At 44.8% G+C, this 16,983-nt stretch overlaps 1 protein-coding gene across 3 annotated transcripts in view; it reads left to right on the forward strand.

Moving 5' to 3' along the window:
* The first annotated feature begins 5,607 nt into the window (after positions 1-5,607).
* CBFB (core-binding factor subunit beta) overlaps positions 5,608-16,983 on the forward strand; it is a 42,406-nt gene continuing 31,030 nt past the window's right edge. The window contains exons 1-3 of one of the 3 annotated variants that reach the window (XM_035336727.1): positions 5,608-5,813; positions 5,984-6,070; positions 10,357-10,473. In XM_035336727.1, coding sequence (XP_035192618.1) covers positions 5,736-5,813; positions 5,984-6,070; positions 10,357-10,473 — 282 coding nt within the window. In that variant the 5' untranslated portion in view covers positions 5,608-5,735. The remainder of the gene's footprint in view (positions 5,814-5,983; positions 6,071-10,356; positions 10,474-16,983) is intronic. The other 2 variants (XM_035336725.1, XM_035336726.1) reach the window with 2 other exon arrangements.

Genomic DNA, 16,983 nt, shown 5'->3' on the forward strand with positions numbered 1-16,983 from the left:
CAATTCATTATGACGTTGTGTTTTCCTAAGACGGTGCCAAGCTCGAAAAAATCAGAGGCTGCCTTTGCTGCATCAGACGCATGTACCTGGTGTGACGCTGTATTTCTGCCGTCACACACATCTCCCACCTTTTTGTGGTTAGTTGTTGGTATGAGAATGTCAGAGAAGTGTATTCAGGTGGATGTCACAGGCTGTGCATCCCATGCTAGATACGAGACATGTATCAAAGGGTGTTTCTTTGTGAAGCACACCATTCAACTCTCTCTGCTCAAAAGCAGAAATTGTGGAACAGCTCAGGTTGGAAGGGACCCTAAAGGTTATCTATCCCCAGAAATAGGCCAGGCTGCAGGATCAGGCCCTCGAAAGCATCCAGACTGCTAGGCCAAGAAAAGTGGCCAAGATGGTGGGGTTTTTTACTGACTTTCCGTTCAGGCTTGCCTATGAAGTCTTAGGTCCCTTGTTGCACTGTGGTCACGTCCCAGGTGGAAGCAGAGGTGTCAGCCCAGCTGCTCCTGCACTGGGGTCGTGGTGAGTAGGGTGCTTCAGAGAGGGAAGGGTCTCCTGCACCCTGGCCGAGTACTCCAAATGCTTGGGAGCGACAAGGGCTCATGAGGAGTCACGTTCCTGCAAGGGAAAGGCCCGTTCAATTACTTCAAGTAGCACCTGCAGGCATCTTTTAGGAAAAAGGTTCCAGGTTTGGTATCTGGATTGGACAGATGCATCCCTCCTGGAGCCTGGTTTAGAGAAAAGAGAGATCAGGTGCTGCTTCCCCGCTCATACCTGCCGTGCTTAGCATTTTTGAACCGGTAGGCTTCCCACTCAGAATGCAACATTAGGTTTTGTTTAGCTGTTGTGGTATGGCTCTTGTCTCTCTCTCTGGGCTATGTAAGATGTTTAGGTATTAACTTTGTACTTAGCCAAGTCCTGAAAAGCTGTATATCGTTGCATTTACCTACATACATTTCCATGTACCGTGCTTCCACAGACACGAATTGACTTTAGATCGTGGCCCTCAGCACTGCCTATATGCCTCATTAGGGTTAGTCTGGGAGACATGAGATAAGATAGATCCATATGCTGATTTATGCAGGCTAGGCATGAAAGGCTGCTCTGTAGATGAATTAGAAACCTTCAGGATGGTTTCTGCTTGTCTCTGTGGTTCCAAGAACTGATCAGCAATACCCCAGGTTGCTGGTGGGAAGACTTCAGTGAGGATATCCCAGTTGGGAACATTGGCTGTAGTTGAAGAGAAACAAAAATCAGTCTGGAGCAAAGAGAGCTATCGATTCATCTGCTCTTTTTCTCCCTGTCTCCCCCTGAATTTTGTGTAACACATAAGCATAGACCTTGCGCAAGGGGATTACATTTCACACTTAATGCGCATAATTATATCTTGCAAACAGTTTATTAATGGATATATAATCATAGAGTAGCTTGTATATACATAACACTGGTGTTTGATGATGATGCAGCTGCCATAGATCAATGGATACACAGGAGTCTTGCTTATTAGTGTCTCACATGCACAAAGTCTAGAGAGTAATTCAACATCGGTACCACACAGTTGTTCATCAAATACTGCTACGTAGGGGAAACCAGAAAGTTTAAAGACATGGTAGAGAAGGGTTGTAGTAAGATCAGTACATACGAGACCTGCCACTTGAAGAAAATTCCCTTTCTCAGAAACGTCCCCTCTGTAATACCTTTAAGAGGTATTCTTCCCTAACTATCCATGCACTGCAAACACTTCAGGTCTTATTTTGAAAAGGGACATCTTCTGAGAAATCGCTCTGAAAGTAGCATGTCTACGAGTCTGACCATTTCTATTTTCTGAAGGTGACTCACCCTGAGGCCCAACGAGCAGGCTAAGTTCTCAGCTTGTGTATCAACAGCACAAGGATCTACAGGCCAAGGTAAGACTACTAACACTTGAGCAGCCTGAGCTGCGCTGAAAGGGTTTGCAGCAATGTTGTTGAGACCAATAACGCACAAGGTAATGCACAAGGAAGGAGATTCTAGCTTGTTTTGGCGCATAGACGATACAGCACTAAAAAGTAAAAGCAAAAAACAGCGCGGTGAGCTGCAGAATGCCCATGAGTTTGTATCCCATCTCCAACGCGATAACCTCAGCTTTCCCTCCCGTGTCCCCCAGCTACCACCTGCGAAGCTGCTTCTGTTCTGCATGGATGTTGTATGTCTGGCCAGGCGCCAGCAGCTGTGGCCAAGCAGGGTAAATAACTATCGAAATTCTGCTGGAGCCTTTCGTGCAGTGAAGGCATTCATCTGTGTGCCTCTCCTGTATCTGTCTGGGAATTAAAAAATAAATAAATTAGGAACTTTTCTACCTTTAAGACCTGAGTTGCCTTAGTAATTGCTTGGGGCTGCATGGGGTAGTGAGGGGAAGAGCTGGGCAATTTTGTAAGCTTCCCGTGAAGCTTTTTTTTTTTTTTTTTTTTTTTTTTTTTCCAGTTATATCTCTTATTATGTAAAGGAATCAGATCTCTTCACCAAGGAGGAATTCTTCAGAGTTCATTTTTTCAAGTCATCTTAGCCTAGAGAAACTGGATAAATTCAGAAGAATAATATGAGGCTGTGTGACTGTTTTCTATCTCACCTCTCACCCCTTCCTGCTAGTCTATTTCTGCACCAGACCAAGGGAGGCAACAGACAGAGGCAGTGACTGCTCTGGTACAGACTTTCCAATAATATTGACTCACTTTATTTAAAACAAAACCTTTGCAGGGGACAGATGAAAACTCCAGGATGACAAATGCCAAACAAAAGGCTGTGGGGAGGAAAGCAAATTTATGTTGTTTCCAAACAAAGTCTTGAAAAATGTGGACCAAGAAAAAAAGAAAAGGGAAAAAGAAAATACCGTACAACTTGTTAAGTGATCACGATTCCTGTTTCTTATTTTAGGGTTTTACAAACATTCATCTTGCTTTTGACCTTCATAACTTTTTTTTTTTTTTTTAATGTTGTTTGGAAAAAGGCATGTTCAGTTGGTGTTGGGGGGGCAGGAGCTGTGCAATGTACTAGCGAGTAATGAAAGATTACTAGAGGTTAAGGAAGCAGATTTCTACCTTATGAACTTGGCAGCTCTCCTGCAGGTCTACGCATTTGGTATTGATCTTGCTGTAAGATGAATAGATATGGATTTTTTTTAAAAAAAAAATATTTTGGGGGGACCTCTAAATATGCCTGACATTCATGAGAATTTTGCTTAAGGGTTGGTATTAATCTATATTAATCAAGACAATACATAACATTTCTATGTTTTCGGTCTCTGTGCAGCTTCTTTTCAGATTAGGTTATTATTGAAGAAATGTTTTTAAACAGTTCTTTTAGTGCTTTTAACTTCTGAATGTACATTGCATATCTGCATTACAGTAACAAAGTGAAAATGGGAAGATACAGCTTTAACACATCTGGAGTTATTGCTTAAATCTGCAGGTTCCACTGATCACAAATGTATTAAACTTCCTGAAGAATATTTTCTACATTTAGAAAAAAAAAACTTCATTTTTTAAAATGAAGTCTGTATACAAATAGTTAAGGAATACAGACGCTTCCCTCATTTTTTGTTAATTTGCTAGTACTTGATTCACATCATGCCTTCTGGCTAACCTTAGTATTGCCCTCTTTCAATTTGCATGAGTACGTGTAAAGTTAAGCTTGTAATGCTGAGAGATTAGAAAACCTCATTTCTTTATCAAAAGATCTAATATGCGCTAATATTTTTATGCTGGCAATAGGCACTGTACTATCCAATTGTTCTTTGGCGTGTGCACCTACCCTTACGACACTGCTAAAAAGCAAGGAAGGATTGTAGGAAAAAAGTGATCATTAGGATATGGATGGAATAAGAAGGTTTAGGGACAGGTGATGCACGTCCGGCCAGGCTCCCTGATTGAATCAGGTCCTGCAGAACGCCTGTTTGAGAGGAAGACGAGTTAAGTTGCAGTCTCATTGCTGTGTTTTTGACATGTATGTGAGGTGAAATGCTGAGCTTTTTGCTCTAGGTCGATGCCAGGATTTCAAAGGCACTGAGCATCCCTGCTGCGGGCTGTCGAGCAGTGGGCACCTCCTCTCTTCCCCAGGCAGGCCCCTCGCCCATGTCCATGCCCTGCTCAGGCAGCGCTCGTTCCTGTAGCTCTTGCACAGGCAAGGGGGCTGATGCAGCCCCTGCAATTCTGTGTTTTGTAAATCAGCAGGGAAGCAGGAAGGGGTTTGTTTCCTTTGGCAGTGGTGCGGTACAGCCTTGGGGCCACCTTTTTGGCCAAGCCAGGTGCCAACGGGCCCTTGCGCTGGCTGTTGGGCTCTCAGCGGCCATGAGGGGGGCCCCCTCATGGGGTGAGGTTGAGGGGTACCCCCTCCACACTCACACCCTCGGGGCTGTGACACGGCCACCTCTCCCTTCTCCTGACCCAAATGGGACAGCAGGCCCAGGGCACAGCCCTGCTTGGCACTCCCTGGCTTGTATCAGGAACAGCGCAGCCAGCAGGACCAGGGAGGTGATCGTCCCCCTGTGCTCTGGTGAGGCCACACCTCGAGTGCTGTGCTCAGCTTTGGGCCTCTCACTACAAGAAGGACGTCGAGGCCCTGGAGCATGTCCAGAGAAGGGCTATGAAGCTGGTGAGGGGCCTGGAGCACAAGTCCTATGGGAAGCAGCCGAGGGCACCGGGGGTGTTTGGTCTGGAGGAGGCTCAGGGCAGAGCTCGTTGCTCTCCGCACCTACCTGAAGGGAAGCTGTGGGGAGCTGGGGTCGGCCTCTGCTCACAGGTAACCAGGGACAGGACCGGAGGGAATGGCCTCACGTTGCGCCAGGGGAGGTTCGGGTTGGCAATGAGGAGACATTTCTGCTCAGAAAGAGCAGTCAGGCGTTGGGATGGGTTGCCCAGGGAGGTGGTGGAGTCACCGTCCCCGGGGGTGCTCAAGGTTGGACGCGGTGCTTGGGGACAGGGCTCAGTGGGTGATGGTGGTCGTTGGACCAGGTGATCCTGGAGGGCTTTTCCAACCCTCATGATCCCAGGATTCCTGGTGTCCCTGAGGGGACAGCACCCACCATGGGGTTGAGGGGGACTTAGGAGGGCTGAGGGGGCTGAAGGGCACTGAGGGTGCCATCCCGCCCTCCCTCAGCAGCTCTGATGCTGCTCCCCTCGAAGCAGGAAGCCGGAAACCATGTCAAGGAGCCGCGTTAGCGAAAAGAAGGGGAGCGAGGCGGCTCCCCTCACCCTCGGGGTGTGTGTGTGTGTGGGGGGGGGCGACACCCCCCCCTCCCTGCGCGCGTCCCCTTTCCCGCCTCAGCGGCGGCGCGCGAGCCCCCGAGGCGCAGCAGCAGCACCAGCAGCAGGAGCGGCACCAGCAGCAGGAGCGGCACCAGCAGCAGGAGCAGCACCAGCAGCAGCCGGAGCAGCAGCGCAAGCGCAGTGGCGGCGGCGGAGTTGTGAATGGCGCGGCTGTGCCCGGCCGGAGTTGGCGGGGCGGGGAGGAAGTCGGAGGGGAGGGGGCGGGGGCGGGCGGCGGCTGTGCGCGCGCGGCGGGGGGAGGAGGAGGAGGAGGAGGAGAAGAAGGGGGGGGGGGGCGCCGGCTGGGGGCTAACAAAGGGCGAGGCGTAGCGCCGGGGCTGGGACAGGGAGGTGGAGGAGGAGGGACGGAGGGAGGAGGAGAAGGTGGTGGTGGAGGAGGAGGAGGAGGAGGAGGAGGGAGGAAGGGCAGCCGGCGGCCCCACCACCATGCCGCGGGTCGTCCCCGACCAGCGGAGCAAGTTCGAGAACGAGGAGTTCTTCAGGAAGCTGAGCCGCGAGTGCGAGGTGAGGCAGAGGAGCGAGGAAGGCTGCGGGGGAGGCTGGCCTCACCGAGGGGAAACTTTCCTCATGGGGACCGGGGGAGGGGGGGGGGGAGGTAGCGCAGTCTGTGCGCCGCGCTGCCCCTTATCTTACCGCCGGTGCCCCCCCCTGATTGAGCGCCCTGTGCCCCGCAGATTAAATACACCGGCTTCAGGGACCGGCCCCACGAGGAGAGGCAGGCCCGCTTCCAAAACGCCTGCCGGGACGGCCGCTCCGAGATCGTAAGTGGGGCCGGGGGGTCCCGGGGGGCGTTTGGGGGCGTCCCTGAGGTGCTGTGGGGAGTCCCCGGGGTGGGCTTGGGGTCCCCTCGGGGCGCTGTGGGGGTCCCCCGGGCTGGGACCGCGGCGGTGCCTCCCCGAAAAGTTTCGGGAGAGCTCCGAGGAGGAGGAGGAGAGGAGGAAGGCGCCGAAGCAATTAAGCCCAAAGGCTCCTTGCTGGGTGTGGCGGCGGGGACGGGGCTCTGGCTGCTCCTCGGCCGGCCCTTTGCCCGAAAGTTGTGCTTTGGTTGCTTTTTTCCCCCCCCTTTTCTCCTCTAAATAACAAACGCTGCGGCGCGGGCTTCGCAGCAGAGCGAGGATTCCCCTCAGGGGACGCAGGCGAGGAGCCCGTGGAGCCTTCACTTTCAGATTTTAATTCTTATTCTCTGAGGAAACGGTAATTTTCGGAGCTGAAATCGTCCATAGGCGCTGGCCAAAAGTCTCCGAATGAGCTGCGTGATGTGTCCGTGAGCTCAAGCAAACGCTCTTCAAAATCAGGCTCTGGAAGTGGCAACTTGAGCCGCGTTTTCCCTCATTCATTAGGGTTAGTGCGGGCTCTGCTCAATTAAAGCGTGAGACGGAGTGCGGCTCGCAGCAGTCGAGAAGTGACTGGCTATTTCCTGGTTTGCTTTCTGCTCTATGTTCCTTCTGTAAGATCGGCGTGGGGTAGCGTCTCTGTGAGGCTGTTAACTCTTAACTGCTCTCAAAATGCAGAAGTAACCTCTTTTTTCGTTTAAAAAATAGCAAGAAAAGAAGGTAAAAGTTCCCTTCCCGCAGAAGTTACCGCTACTTTCACCTAGTTTGGTTTTATGGCCATTCTGTCATTTGCCTCAGCGTGGGTTGTAGGATCGATTAGGTTGGACAAGACCTCAGTGCTCACCTAGGTATCACTAGTCAGCTCACAATGAAGTCCTTTATGCACAATGTACCAAAATATAATTGAATACTAATTACCATAACCGATCCTGTTTATTTGCATTTCTGTGTAGAAGGATATCCTTACCTTTTACTAAGTAACTTCATTTTACCTAGATCTTACCATCTGTGGGTTCAGAACCTGTAATACTATTTTCTGAGAGGCCTCCCGTTGTCGGTCTCCTTTATTTTAGTACGTTTTTACATTCATTTTTCATTGTTTGCTCCCTCTAAAAAGTCACCAGGGAAACAATGCGTAGGTAAGGAAAACAAAAGTCTGCAAGCATTTGAAGTTCCTGAACAGGTGAAAGTGCAGGGTATACCTGATTCCTTCCCTTAGAAAACAAACAAACAAAGGACATTTAGCTTGTAACTAGCTTTGTGAAGCCACATACGCAGTTATTTCTACAAATGGGAAATCGCTGTAGGTTCACCTTTGTACTTCTAAGCCTGCTGTCTTTCCCTGCCAGAACTTCATCCCTTGGAAGCCACCAGCAATGTCTGTTCTACATATTTTTTCATCTACTTAATTATAAAACAGCCTCTACATTTCTTGATCTGAAACATCTGGTTTTGTTCTGTGAACAGGGCACAAGCAGTCGGGTTTATTTGGAAACGTAGTGTGTGTAATGACTGATGTTAAAAAGAGCTATCAGTTGTACTTTTTTTTTCTGGTCTTGAATGTTTTTCCAGACATCAAGGATTTATTCTTTTATCTCCAAAGGGAGCCTTTGCAAATGACCTTACATATTTTTAAGCAGACAAAAAAAAACGGGGGGGCAGAGAACAGCTTAAGGATTTAACGTAGAACTGGCAATAGGTTGCTGGTTACTTCGATTACATAGCTCTTGATTGAGCAAGGAAAATAATGACCAGTATTAATGGAAGAAGTAACTGTGGAATACCAAGTTTGCTGTTTCACTGGTGTTAAATTGCTTTGAAACTTGAAAATAACTTTCCATTTGCAAGTTGTTTTCGGAGGCTTCTTAGGTGTGCTTAGTTGGAAGGCACTTGCTTGTGTTTACGTTGTCTAGATGTAGGTCAGATCACCCTGGTGCTACCTGATAAGCTTTATAGCATTTCAGGCAGAGCTTTAAAAGGCTCTGTATAGCAAACTACAATTTCGCTAATTTCAAGTTTATTATCAAAGTAGTAATGTGATGATGATAATTGCTATTTTATTCCTTACCTTAAGGAAAATTTTGGGTCCAGGGTAGTTCTCTGTGGTTACTAGTGAGACTGTTCGTCAATTTTTAAGTATTGACCAATGATTTTCACACATGGTATTTTAATCGGGTGGTTTTATCTTTACAAAGGGAGAAAGCAGGCTTCAGAAATCAAGAGAGTAAGTTTTCCACGCAGCTTTCAAAGAGCTGGTGGTCTAAATGTTGCCTGCATGACTCCATGAGGATGTGGGAATTTGTCTACTTTCATTTTCTTTTCTCTTTTTTTTTTTTTTGCTAATATTATTCCTATGCTTTTTCACGGTCCTCCAGCACAAGCTTAGATGCAGGGGGTGGGAAGGATCGGGTGCTTCTCTGCCTCACTCAGTTTCCCAGAAAGCAAGGGAAGTTCTGGCTCGGTTATCTCGGGACCCACGGGTGCTGGAGGGCTGCAGAGGTTGCGCTCCTGGGCACCTGGCATGAATTGAGGAGTGCAAAAGACGTATTTGCTAAAGATGCTGGGAGATGGGAAGGTAGTTTGTATGTAGGTAGCGTAGTAACTTAGAGTAGCAAAGGGGGTAAGAGGAGCAAGCTGGATGCTAATCATCTGCAGCCCCTGGCAGTTTTGGTGCTTCTTGTGCAAGTGTATTCTTGATGAAGCTTCTGTTACCTTGATTGAAATGTCTCAGGGTATCATACTGCAAAGAAATGTTCACACACCACTACGGTATCCCTTCAGTACGAGCAAGACTGATTCTTCTATTTTAATGATGTCAAGAATGGATTTAGCAGGAGATTAAAAAATATAAAAATAAAAAAATAGCCTGGGATGGAACTTGCTTGCAGAGTATTGGTCTCCCTTGGTTGGGGGGAGGAAAGTCAAGACAAAGCACTTCTACTTTCAAAATGGGAGGTATTAATCCTGTGACAGTTTTGCAGTACATGACCGGAACTATCTTAAATAACATGTAGAGCTATTGTGTCATAGGCAGCAGCACGGTTATATTTATACCGTGGAGCTGCTCTATTCTGGCTTGCTTGAAAGGAATCTGCTTGTCAGGAATATCCAACTATTCAGGTAGTATCTGTGTAGCTTAGCTTTTAAGGAAAAAAAAATATTCTGGATTAATGACCATTTAAATCTAAGTGATCATGGTAATCAATACAGTGTGATTTGATTGCAACAAAACATGTCTGACCCTGAGATTTTGAGCAGAGTGTTCCAGTATTCGCATGCTTGCAGGACACACTGTAGTGTATCAGAGAAGGGAGACACTGTGAATCAGATTGGGGAGAAAAAAAAAACAAAAAACAAAAAACACAGATTTTTGCTTCCACAACTAGAAGTTGGCACGCTGTTAGCTGCTTGGAGCTGATAAGATGTACAAATAAATACAGAGTTCCTAAAGAAAACTGAATCTTATTTTCATTTGAAGCAATCGGAAATATTTACTTGAGAGCAGTGCATGCTCTTTCCAATACGGTTAAGTTAGTCCCTCTAATGACTTTACAAAGGGCTGCAGCTGAGAGGAATTCCTGTTCCAACGTGCTCTCCCTGATGCAGCGCCCTGGATCTCACCGCTTTCTTAATGTGACAGCAGGACTTTGTCTTGGGAAGTTTAACAGAGCTGTATTGACGCTTGCCTTCAGACACCGCAATAGGAATATCTGCTTTTCAGGTCAGATAACTGTTCGTTGAGGTGCAAGTGTATTCTGAGAAGAAACGACTCCTTTCCTTGCAAAAAAAAAAAAAAAGTTGCCCCTGGTAACAGGTCTCTGGAGTTCATCTTCCTCCAGAACGACTTCTTTTTAGGGATATGCAAGCTCTTTAAAAAGCATGGGCAATTTTTAATGTTTTAGATACTAAGTTGGTGTAGGGTATCCAGACAGAACTGAAATGACAGATTCTAATGTCAGCAAAACTGATTTGAAAGAAGTATTGATTCCATGTTGTATTTTATATCCGAAGCAGCCAATGGCAAATGTTGTCAAAATGGAATCAGATGTTTGTAACTTAATACTTAAGAAAAATGATGAGTGCATGTTTTTGACTTTAAGTATTCTCTATGCTGCCTGGCTTAAGACATAAACTGATGTAAAAATAAATGACTGCCTGCATAATTTATGTAATGTCTTGCTCCCTGATCCTGTTTGTATTGATTTTTCTAAAAGGCTTTTGTGGCCACAGGAACCAATCTGTCTCTCCAGTTTTTTCCGGCCAGCTGGCAGGGGGAGCAGCGACAGACACCGACCCGGGAGTATGTCGACTTTGAAAGAGAAGGAGGCAAGGTAAGAAGGAAATTGCTGCAACTGAAAGAAATGTTTATGCTGTGCTTGTGGTCTGATTAGTATGGGCCGCGTGTATGATGCGGAATTACTAATAATTCCCATCTTGGTGCATGTAGGTAGTCTGCGAGTGCAACTGCAAGCCAGTACAATACTGGTATAAATATTAACATTGTTTTAAAACATATTAATATTTTTGGAGGGAAGCACGTGGTTGGTCCTGATGGCTCTTCATTATTTTGAAGAACAGAACTTTCTTTGGTCATGCTACGTTAAAATTTTGGGAGCAGCTTAAATTGTTAATGGTGTGCTTCTAGAATGGTACAGAAATCGGATGCTGACCGCCCAGTTGTGGTGGGCTAACGAACACTTTCTTCCTGAATTCATTACTTCACTGGGTCTTAGGTTGCCAGTTGACACAGCAAGCAGTCAACATGCTGTTGAGTGGAATGAGTCTTTTTTTTCCCTCTCACTTTCACCGTAAGTGGTAATACAGGATAAGCATTGCTTTCAAAATTGATTTGTGACATTTTATTTCCTTCTGAGGTGGTTGTCCCGTGGACTGACACTGAAAGCAGGAGTTCCTTAATGACAGTGATATTACTGTGAAGCTGTATTAGAACTAAAGCCAGAAACCTTGCTTAGTCTGGTCAGTTAAAATGAAGTTACTGAAATCACTTATAACTGGTTTTGTTTTACAGGAAAAACATACCTCTAAAAATGTAGATGCTGTCTCTTACCTATGTGGCTCTAGATGCCTTGGAACTGATCCAAAAATCACTGAAGTCAATAGGAGACTTTCTGCTGACCTCAGTAGGTTTGGACCAGCACTTAAGGCCCCTCGGCCTTTTAGGTTCAGGCTAATTTCTCTATAGCTCTTTTACTTTAAAGGTTTTAATAGACTATAAAGTTCTGGCTTCTGCCTAAAAGTTTTTGCCCAATCCTGTAATGAGTAGCAGCTAACGTTACCAGATCTAACAGGCTGGAGGAAATATTTGAAGCGTGTTCAGGGTTAATGATATATTGCATCTTTTAAATGCTGCTAGGTAGGAAGATAAATATTTCCTATGGTGGGGAAAACCTGGTTGGAAGAAAAAAATTCCTGAGGGCAGATATGGTATTTGGAATTCAACTTAACGAGTTTTTTTGGAAAAAAAAATTGTTTTCCGTTCAGTCCTGTGAGGCTTACAGAAGTTTGACAAACCGGGAGAGAAGGAGTGAGGTTGGCTATGCTGGGCACTGACTGCTTTGCTAAGGAAGCTGAATCGAATCTGGCTCTTACTGAAAAATATTGATTCTGGCTCACAATTGAATGAGGAATTTTTCTTGTAATGTGTAAGAAGACTGAGGTCTTTCTTCTTGCCAGTTCAAAAATAATTTTATTTACTCCTATATATTTTTTAACTTTATTTTCTCTGAATGAATTCTTAAAGTACTGAACTATTTCCTTGTGTTGTCTTAATCAGGTAAGAACCGGGCAGATAAGCTGCGTATTAGAATAGAGCAGGAGTCTCGTTCATGTGTGCCACTCCCTGTTTTATGTCTGTTTACAGTAAATTCTAGAGTGCTTCACTGGATTGTTCAGAGTCTTTCATCCAAAAAGAGGCTGGAGGTGGACACACTAATAAATGGGATTAGCATTACCATTCCAGGACAAGCAAATCATAAATTTGCCATTGTAATCAGGCTTTACTATTGTAAATCACGTGTGAACGCAGGCTGTGCACAAAATTAAACTTGCCTGAAAGTAAGCCACTCCCATAAATTCAGAAGAGGAGCAAGCAGAACGGGAGAGAGCTGCTTACGTTATCAGCAGAAACAGTTAAGTGTTTTATCAGTTGAATGGTCTGAGATTTTTTTGTTCTCTGTAGATTTCTGTAGCCTGGCTTTATTAAGAATTTCTTTCATAGGCTTCGGCAGTCTCTTAACGCCATGTGATTTCTGTAGCTCTGTGCAACATTGCTTTATGAGCTTTGATTCTCGAGGCAGTGCATAATGTGTGTTTGTTCATCACTGGACTTAAGCCAGCAAGGCATGTTTTTAATTATATGAATAAAAAAAGGCTATGGGGGGAGCTGTCAGTTAATTATTATTTTAGGCATTAGTTTGAGATGTAGAATGCAGATAAACTTACCAACGCTAGAATATTTTTATTCTGGAATTCTGCTTCACTGTTTGGCCAAGCAAGTGATGGCCCAAAATAGTTTATCCAGAGTTTGAGCGTGCCGCTGTTGTGCCCAAGCAGCTTTGTACATATTGATGAAGTTACCAGCGTGGCATCTGCTGGGATTGCCGTCTTAAATGACTGAATTTTAGTACGAGAAACACCTTTGTGAATCCACGTGAAAAGTAAGGACTCCGTAAATATTTCCTCTCTAGGCTTGAGGTTTTTCAGCCTGGTGTTTCTTAACACAGGGATTTTTCCTATGCTTTATTTGACTTTAAATGTAACGTTTCTGATGTTCATGCTGGGTGGGTAGGCCACTAGTGGATACCCAGTCTTCATTAATTCAAAAATAGAACAGCAGAGTGTTTACCTGAGTTTAAAATGAGTAGAAATACTGAGCTTAACCTTTTAATATCGTGTGTTCTCTTCATTTATTAGCAAAAGTAATTGTGTATTTGAGCATCTTTTTAGGTTTGTCCTAGCAAAAGAATACAGAGCTGTAAAAATTTCTCCCTAGACTTCTGGACTGTGGGAATCGTAGGATGCTATTTTGTTACAGCCTTCTTTGGGTGGGGAGTGTCAAACTGAGAGCGTGTCACCTGTCTGGATACCTGAATTGTACTGAGGCTTCCTGGTCCTGTGTGTTGTCAGGTAGTGTCCAATTCTTTCTTTTTTTTTTCCTTTAAGAACACATAAATAAATGGTTTTAAGAAACACAGAGGCAGGTGGTGTAGTAGCATCATCTGTTGTCTGAAATGCCATTGTCCCCTTGTTTTGTTAAGATCTGTGAGATTAATATTTTTCATCATTCATTTTGTATTCCTTTTACATTAAAATACCCGTTTTTTCTTCCATTTTTCCAAGTCTTATAGCTCTGGCCTTTCTTGCCTCAAAGCGCATTAGTTCTCAGATGTTCTTTTATTGTTTAAATATCAGTTACTGTGCTGATGAAGTGTGTGAAGTTGTTCTACTTCCCCTCCCCTTTCTAATACTCTTCTCCATCTCATTTCTAATGCAGCTGAACTTCCTGTCTGCTGCTCAGCAGCAGCTGCTCATAAACCAGAATCCTCAGCACAGGCTTATTTTAGTGCCATACACGACGAGCTCCACGATTCCGGAGCGCAGCGCGCCAGACAGGCTTGAAATCGATTTGGGGTACCTGGTACACCACATGTGAGGTGTAGTTGGGCTTTCTACTCCCTAGGCCATTCACTCTGTTTCAGCCATAAGTAAAGAATACTGGACTTCAGTTTTCTTCCTGACGGTGCTGAGCTTCTCCTTGTGGTATTTTTCTGTCCTAAGCAGGAAATCTATGTAGCTTGAAGTTGATTTTAATTGCTTGGATGAATCATAAAAACCTGGGATTTCTGTCACACTGCAGACACCACAGCAGTTACAGAAATATAATGAGTAAGAGAGGTGGTATATTTGAGTAAAAACTAAATTTAAATGGCAGTCAACAGTGCTTGTTTTGCACTTGCCCCCTTCTCTCACTGGAATTAGTTATGTGGCTTGATGAATAGCGCTTGTCCCCACAGCAACTTTTTCTTCTGACGTCAGCAATAAACTTTGGCGGGTGATTGGGATGACATATTGACCGCTTTGTTTCTTGAGAAAATGCAATTTCTAGTCAAACACAGGATCGTGGTGTACCCAGCAGGATTTGCTTGGAAAATGAAAGCTTAATTTATGAGAAATGCCTGAGTACCTCTGCTAACCTGCATTGAATCAGAGGTTTCTTTGGTCCACACCTCTATTTGAAGAATTTAGCTGAAATCTTACTTCATTCAAACCAAGTTGGAGTAGCAGCTTTTTTGGTACACTTTTGAACAAATAAGAGAATCTAACTTTCAGTTTCAGCTCTCAGTTTTTACACCGCTGTAGTGCCAAAGAGCTGCATTCCTTACGTTGCTCTATTCTCAGCCCACCAGTAGCCGGGACTTCTGTGTTTTTGCCATCTAAAATGTTCTCACTGCTGGTGGAGTTACTGTATGTGTTCCCTGGAAGAAAGGAGCTTTGACTTTTTTTCTGAAGTGTCGATGCACTAAATGCTAAGGAACAAAGGGAAAAAGTGTGTGCTAGAGCCATCATACTAATTAAAGTTCAAGTTGTAGTGTGCCACCACCTCAGGCATGAGAGATGTCAGCAAGACTTTGTCATTTTGCTTGTCTGTAGTAAATTAATGCTCCTCCGAATTATTGTGCAGGTGTCTGTCTCAGGTACTGGCCAGTCCTCCAGTCCTGAAGATGGGTGTCATCTAACCAAAGTTCAGGGAGCCATTTCTGTGTGGGGGCATGTAAGGTGTGACAGGTAAAAATGTAGCAAATGCCAGCATTTAAGCGGTCCTGTGCACATCCGTGTGGCTCATCTTAGTATGTGAGGCCATCTGGTGAGGACGCTCAGCTTCCCAGGAGCTGTCCTGCAGGACTGCAGAACAGCCTTGCTGCTTCACAGATGGAAGCTCAGGAGCTGAGGATCCTTGTGTGGCTTTGTACAGTCCCTGACTGATCTTTAGGCTAGCTCCTAATGCCTCAGTGGATTAGGATAGCAATATTTTAGGGTCAAATATTGAGCCTGAACAATGAACAAAATATTGAGCCTGAGCTGCTGCCGATCTCTCCCTTTGTTTTAGCAGAATAATGCAGGATTACTCTTCTGTCTTATTTTCAAATTAGCTCAGGAACACTGAGCAGAGGACATCTGAGCAGAGCCCTGACGAAGCCCCCATTGCTGATGCTCACTTCTGGCTCTCAAGCTCCTTCTGTAGGCATTGAACAAGAAAGTCGGTGTGTGTTTGTTCTGACAGCAGTTACATGGGGTTGGTCTTGTAACCACTTCATATTCAGCCTGACAAAACAGCTTGCTCATTTATTTGCTTATTTATTAGGATTGTGTGACAGGGGTCCTGCAAAGGCTTAGTGGATAAGAAGAATCTACTTCCTAACAGTCCCCTTGATCAATTTTCATAGAGGATTATCTGTATGGTCTGCGTAAATATTTCTGGTAGATGCTTGTGTTTTTAGATTTTATGATGGCGTGTTTAAGATCTCTTATTTTAGCAGACGCTGCTCAGGTTCCTCTCTTTCTCCCTCCCCAGATATGTCACTTTCTTTGTCTATGTGTCTATAGCCTTTCTCTTTAGCAGAGAGTGAAACTTCCTCGTTTTATCTAGATACTTTGAGGTGGTGTTCTTTATGACCTGCTGTTAAATAGAGCAGAGCTACCAAATTGAGGCTCCTTTTGAAGCTGGGTAGTCACAGCATCTGTATTTGCTCTTTATTTTCCTTCAAAATTAGGAGATGGCTCTATCTGCATCCAGTTTATCTGCTGTTGACAGTTAAGAGCTTGTTTTTTGGGGGAAAGAGAAATCTTTAGAGCTCCTAGCTTGTTAGGTACATATTGTCCTGTGCTGGCAGGCAGCCACAGGCTGAGGTTTGGACAGTTGTTCCTGAAGACTGATTTATCCTAGGGTGCTCTCCTCCATTAGAGCATGAGTCACAGCGGGCATCTCTCATGTGACAAGTAAGCACAGCCTTTTCCCCTTAATCCTTTCTCTCCCCCTGTCCTCCAAATACTTCTGTCACCGCACACAGCCTTGTTCATCCTTTCTGGTACATGACACTCTTTTGCCATTTTGAAGCAATGCTTGTGAACCACACTTGAAGCATGTTTGTGCCATTTGTGGTGCCTGCCTATCAGCTCTTTCTGTAGGTCCCAAGTCCTTAAGATCTGCCATCAGTAAACCTTTTTTTGATTAGCTTTTATTGCATGTTGTAGAAGCAGTTATTCAGTCATACTTTATATATAACCTCAAGCTTTTTCCAGAGGTCTAAATGCATCCATTAGAGTTGTATAGACAAGACATCCAAATTACTCATACCATCCTCCTAGAGCTTCCCAGAAGAGAAACAAAACCGGGGCAAGTTAGTGAGCTAAATTTTGCATTTGGGAACCGGTGATGATACATAAGGACAGATGAGTGTAGCGTGGATGAAAGCAGTACTTAAGATCCCTGCAGGATAGACATTGGAAGAAATCCAGACATTTGGATTGTTGAATCCTCTTGTTTGCATATCAGTCTCCACTTACTAAACAAAGCTGTTAACGTTATGCTTCTCTGCTCTTCTTTTAAATGAATGAGAAAAAGACGAGCATCGCTGTTGAAGATGTCTGTTTCTTTGTGAAAAATCACTTGATACCTCAGCCTCAAAGAAATACTCACTAAGATGATTAAACACTAGCTGCAAGAAACTCTCATTTTTTGCAAAGTTACTGAAGTGTTTCTTCGAGCTTTATTGTCCTAAGCACAAGTAACAAAATGAGCTAATTAGCTTGCTTAATTGCAT

This window comes from Oxyura jamaicensis, chromosome 11 (assembly GCF_011077185.1).
Source record: "Oxyura jamaicensis isolate SHBP4307 breed ruddy duck chromosome 11, BPBGC_Ojam_1.0, whole genome shotgun sequence".
Lineage (NCBI taxonomy): Eukaryota > Metazoa > Chordata > Aves > Anseriformes > Anatidae > Oxyura > Oxyura jamaicensis.